General features: G+C 51.5%; 1 protein-coding gene across 1 annotated transcript in view; it reads left to right on the plus strand.

Annotated features, from left to right (window-relative positions):
• P4HB (prolyl 4-hydroxylase subunit beta) overlaps window positions 1–5,159 on the plus strand; it is a 17,623-nt gene that overhangs the window by 9,638 nt on the left and 2,826 nt on the right. The window contains exons 2-7 of the mRNA XM_017729913.1: window positions 110–316; window positions 1,087–1,220; window positions 1,405–1,542; window positions 3,746–3,850; window positions 4,128–4,253; window positions 4,481–4,681. Of these exons, the coding sequence (XP_017585402.1) occupies window positions 110–316; window positions 1,087–1,220; window positions 1,405–1,542; window positions 3,746–3,850; window positions 4,128–4,253; window positions 4,481–4,681 (911 nt within the window). The remainder of the gene's footprint in view (window positions 1–109; window positions 317–1,086; window positions 1,221–1,404; window positions 1,543–3,745; window positions 3,851–4,127; window positions 4,254–4,480; window positions 4,682–5,159) is intronic.

Genomic DNA, 5,159 nt, shown 5'->3' on the forward strand with positions numbered 1-5,159 from the left:
CGCCCGGTGCCCCCCCCCATCCCCGGGGCTCCGGGAGTCCGAGAGGGCCTCGGTCCGCCCGGGAGTGGAGTCGGGGAGGCCCGGCCGGCGCTGACGCCCCATCCCGCAGACGCCCCGTGGTGCGGGCACTGCAAAGCGCTGGCGCCCGAGTATGCGAAGGCGGCGGCGAAGCTGAAGGCCGAGGGCTCGGAAATCCGGCTGGCCAAGGTGGACGCCACGGAGGAGTCGGAGCTGGCGCAGCAGTTCGGCGTACGCGGGTATCCCACCATCAAGTTCTTCAAGAACGGCGACAAAGCCGCGCCCAAGGAGTACACGGGTGAGGAGGGGCAGGACACGGGTGAACTGGGTCTGGATGCGCCGCCAGGGTGCAGAGGGCAGCAACGTGGCGCTGGGTCCCAGCACATGGCCCCGTGCTCGAGCTGTGCTGCTGTGGCTGGACAAGGTCCACTGTAACAGTAACCTGGGAATGGTGCTGGGCTGATGTGGAACAGGCCAACCTTTAGTGTCCTCCCTCTGGTGAGATCCCTAAGGTGAGCTTGAGTGGAGGAAATTGCTTTTGTGTAGGAAAGCAAAGTGGCCTGAGCTTGGTTTGTTGTGTGCCCTGACTTGGCTCAGGTAGTGCAGTGCCCAGAACTGGAAATAGGCCTGGGCCATTGGGTGAGGGTGGCAACACAGGGTGTGAGAGAGCTGCAAGGAAGGCTAAGACAGACTTCAGCTAAGCCAGGCCACACAGTGCTGGGTAACAGAGGGTAACATCCAGAATAAAGATGTTGGAAGGAAAAGGTGATGTAGTAACATAACTAATACTGAGATCTTGGAGAAGTGCTGCATTGCTGATCAAAGTTTAAGGATAGGGGCAGGAGGTGAGACAAGAATGGATTCCTGGGAGCCCCTTGTACCGTGACTTATCAATTAGGGATTAGCTTAATTGCACCATGAGTGAAAGGGAATGAGTTGCGTAAATGTTATCTTGAGTCTTGCTGATCTCTTGACCAGCTGCTGAAAGGTCTCTCTCAAAGCTTGAGGGTTTTGTGGTCTTGAACTTAGTTGGAGGGGAAAGTGACTCCTTTTTATCTCCTGGTGTAGCTGGCAGGGAAGCAGATGACATCATCAGCTGGCTGAGGAAGCGCACGGGCCCAGCTGCTGCCACCCTGACTGATGTGGCTGCTGCGGAGGCACTGGTGGACTCCAGTGAAGTGGTGGTGGTTGGTTTCTTCAAGGTAGTGTTTGTGTTTCCATTGGAGATGCTCTTGTGTGTGTCCAGGGCCTTCCCGGCTTCCTCTGTGCCTTGTGCAATACTTGCTGTCCTGCCTTACTTGATCTTCCAGTTCTTTGGGCTGAGCCCTGGGATGTGAATGCTTCAGGTGATGTGGGCCCTCTGAGACCCTGTTCTTTACTCTCCAGGATTTGACATCAGAGGCAGCAAAGGAGTTCCTGTTGGCAGCAGAAGCTGTGGATGATATTCCTTTTGGGATTTCCTCCAGTGTTGATGTCTTCGGCAAGTACCAGATTAGTAAGGACAGCGTCATCCTCTTCAAGAAGGTACTGGCTGGTACTAGGCCTGAGCATCATGCTGGGGTCTGCTGTCTCTTCCCTTTTCTTTAATTAGTCACATTCCAACAAGGTCAGCCCTGGACAAAACAGCAAAGGCCCCATGCTTCAGTGTAGCTGATCTTGGGCCTCAGAGCCTGGGGAGGAAGAGCAGAGACTATGGCCCCTTTGTGGGGGAGTCTCAGGGAGCCACAGTGTGCAGCTGTGTCAGTCTCCCAGCCCTGTGCTCTTTTCCCAGAGCTGCTGGGCTTTGAGTGCAGGTTGTTCCTTCGCTCACTTCCCTGTTCCTCAACTCTCTGCAGTGCAGCAATAGTCACACAGTCTTGGACAGGCCAAAGAGAACAGTAGATGAGCTCTCTGGTTGTCATGGTGCTATTTGGTTGTGTCTTAGCAGAGTTGCTTTTTGTTGCTCATTGTTGGCCTCTGCTGCTGTCACTCACTGCTGTGTCCAAGAGCTGTTCTGTCTCACTGTTGTGGGTTCTGCAGTGCAGGGATCGCAAAGAAGCTCCTAAGAGGATTTGCAGTTCCAGCTGACTGGACTGGGGCAGTGGATTATGTACAGAGGGATGCTGACTACCTACAGAATCACAAATAAATGTACTAATGGAGGCCTGAAAATCCCTGTCACTGGGATGAACTTTCAGGTTTGAGCAGATAAAGAGAGGTTCTTTAGGCTTGGTGGCTCCTCACCCAGAGGTGGTGTGAGGCAGGTCTAAGTGCTTTGGGTTCAGACTTAGTAAACCTGTAATCTCATCAATCATGACTCTGCCCAGTCTAACCTAACACAAGACTTTCTTTTTGTTCACCTGAAATAATTGTTATATTCTCCTATGCCTCTGACATTGTAGTTATTTTCATGGCGATAGAAGCTTGTAGACTTAAATTCTGAGTCAGAGCCCCTCAGGTCAGTGTGGCTGAGGGAATACCTGGCCTAATGAGCTCAAAATGCATTAGCAAAATGGGGATGGGAAGGGAGGAATATTTGTTCTTGTCTCATTTGGTAGCTGTACCCTATTGCATGACTAGCTTTGTCTGCCCCACTGGGTAGTGCTGGGCTGGGCAGAGCTCTGGGCCTGGCAGCCTTTCATGTGTGTTGGGAATGGGAGTGACTGTGATGTGCCAGGTGGTTCCTGCACTGGGCTGGGGCAGGAGTGCTTGGCTCTATGGGAGAAGCAGCCTAGATCTGTCCAGCCATCGGGGCTCCTCCCTGTTCCTGTGCAGTGGCATGGCAGTGCCATGGGAGCTCTTGGAAATGTCTACTCTAAACCAAAGAGAAAAGGGCAGGAGAACTTGATGGCCTGTTTTGGCTTTGGGCTTTGGCTCAGCTCTGTACCATTAGTTGGGTCTAAACTGAGAGTGTTTGGCTCATTGTTCTTCTCTTACTCTGTGTGAATTGTCCAGACTCGCACAGCTGTCCTGATGGTGCTGAAGTGCTCTGCAGAGCTTCTCAAAGTGTTTGCAAAGTTATTTTCTGATGCTAAGTGTTTTCCTTGCCTTTTCCATTGAGGCTGGTGTGCCTCTCCTAACAGAAGGTTATCTGAGTCCACTCTCCTCCTTCTGTCAGCACCTCAAGTATGGCCTTGCCAGGGCACTGCTGTGCCCTTTTGCACATCCTCCCTCTAACCTTGATGGGCCATCTGCAGCTGTTCCTGTTACAGGCTGCCAGAGGGTTCTGGGAATCCTGGTCAGGGGTGATACAGGTGATGGCCCTGTAAAACAGGACCTGGCACCTCTGGTGTGATGTGCTGTTGTCTCTTAACAACGGAGACTGGAACGAACCCCCCAGAGCCAAGGAAGTTAGTGCTGCAGGCTTTGCTGTCAGATGTTCCCAGTACTGTCTGGCTGCAGTGTCTGCTCTGACCACTGATTGCTGCAGAGGAGAAGCTGCTGCAAGGCTGGAGACAGCTGCTCAGGGTCCTTCTTGCTGACTTGCATCACAAATGGTTTCACAGTGGTGCAGAGCAAGGCTGAGATTAAACCTGGCTGTTGTTGCTGCTTACCTTCTGCTGGGGGGTGATTTAAAGCTTTGTTTGCTAGGAAGATAGACACCTTGATCCAGATTTTATGTGGGCATGTGGTTACCTTGTTGAGATGGGAGTCTGCTCTGAATGAGTGCAGCTGAGATCTGCTGGGGCAGTGACTGGAGATTTGTGCGGGACGCAAGTGTTCTAATGAAGTATGTCTGTTCTTGCAGTTTGATGAAGGCCAAAACAACTTTGAAGGGGATCTCACAAAAGATAATCTGCTGAACTTCATCAAGTCTAATTCATTGCCTCTGGTCATAGAGTTCACTGAGCAGGTGGGTCTTCAGATATCTGACAAGGCCCTTCCCATGGCTGCTGCAAGAATATAGCAAAGGTCTAGTTGTAAGATTCCATAGTCCTGTTTTATTGTGGAGCTGACACTGGGGGTATGGAGGAGTGGGAAGAAATAAAGGAGGTGTGAGCAAGCTCACACCTCAGAGCAGTCCTGCAGTATTGGAGGCTGCTGTGGGCTGGTCAGCATAGCAGAGTTAAAGTGGTCTGGATACTGATTTGCCTCTTTTCCAAAAATAAAGTTTATTTTTTACTCCCCAGACTGCTCCTAAAATATTTGGAGGAGAGATCAAGACTCATATTCTGCTTTTCCTACCAAAAAGTGTGTCTGACTATCAAGGGAAGCTGGACAACTTCAAGAGTGCAGCTGGGAACTTCAAAGGGAAGGTGAGATGGATTTCTTGGATCATGAGCTGAGACCACTTCCTGCAGAGAAGTGTAGCACTGTCTTTATCTGTGGAGCAGCTGTGGAGGAGGACTTTAAGCCAGCTCTCTATTCTGGGACAGGGCAGGAAGAGACCCCAGTTCAGCTACACTTGGTGTGAGTGTGTGGAGTGTCAATAGCCACAAGGTACTCATGTTCACCTCCTACCTTTCACTTTTTTCCTCCCAAGATCCTGTTCATCTTCATAGACAGTGACCACAGTGACAACCAGAGGATTTTGGAGTTCTTTGGCCTAAAGAAGGAAGAGTGCCCAGCTGTACGTTTGATCACCCTGGAGGAAGAAATGACCAAATACAAACCTGAATCTGATGAGCTCACAGCAGACAAGATCAAAGAGTTCTGTAACAAGTTCCTGGCAGGCAAGATCAAGGTATGTGGATAAACAGTACTGGTGGTGAACAAGGTAGCTGAGAGGGAACAGAAATGTTCCCTGTGAGGGGCTGGAGAGCCAGGTGGAGAAGCCCATCCATCTTCTGCAAGGAACATCCCATGGGCTTTGTGATTAGAAACGAAAGGCAAAGCTGCTGGGACCTGGAGGCTGTAGGAGAGCGAGCCAAGTAAAGGGAGTTGGACATGGCCAAGCAGTTGTACTCCCCCTGTGGGCACTGTGCTGTTTATCCAGTTGCTCTTTCTGGCAGTAGCCTGTGGAAGGTGTGAATTCTGTGGCACAGGGAAAAGGGTTGTCAGCTCCTGTCTGCTGGAGGGGCTGTGTGCGGCTCACCCAGCAGTGTGGGTGCAGCAAAGCCCAGTCCTCTGGGAATGGGGCTGTCAGGAGTGCTGCTTCCTTCCTGCAGAGCTCTGTTGCCATTCTCTCTGCAGAAAAGTACCTGCTATTCCTGATGGGTCAG

Source organism: Corvus brachyrhynchos, unplaced genomic scaffold (genome assembly GCF_000691975.1).
Source record: "Corvus brachyrhynchos isolate BGI_N302 unplaced genomic scaffold, ASM69197v1 scaffold340, whole genome shotgun sequence".
Taxonomy (NCBI): Eukaryota; Metazoa; Chordata; class Aves; order Passeriformes; family Corvidae; genus Corvus; species Corvus brachyrhynchos.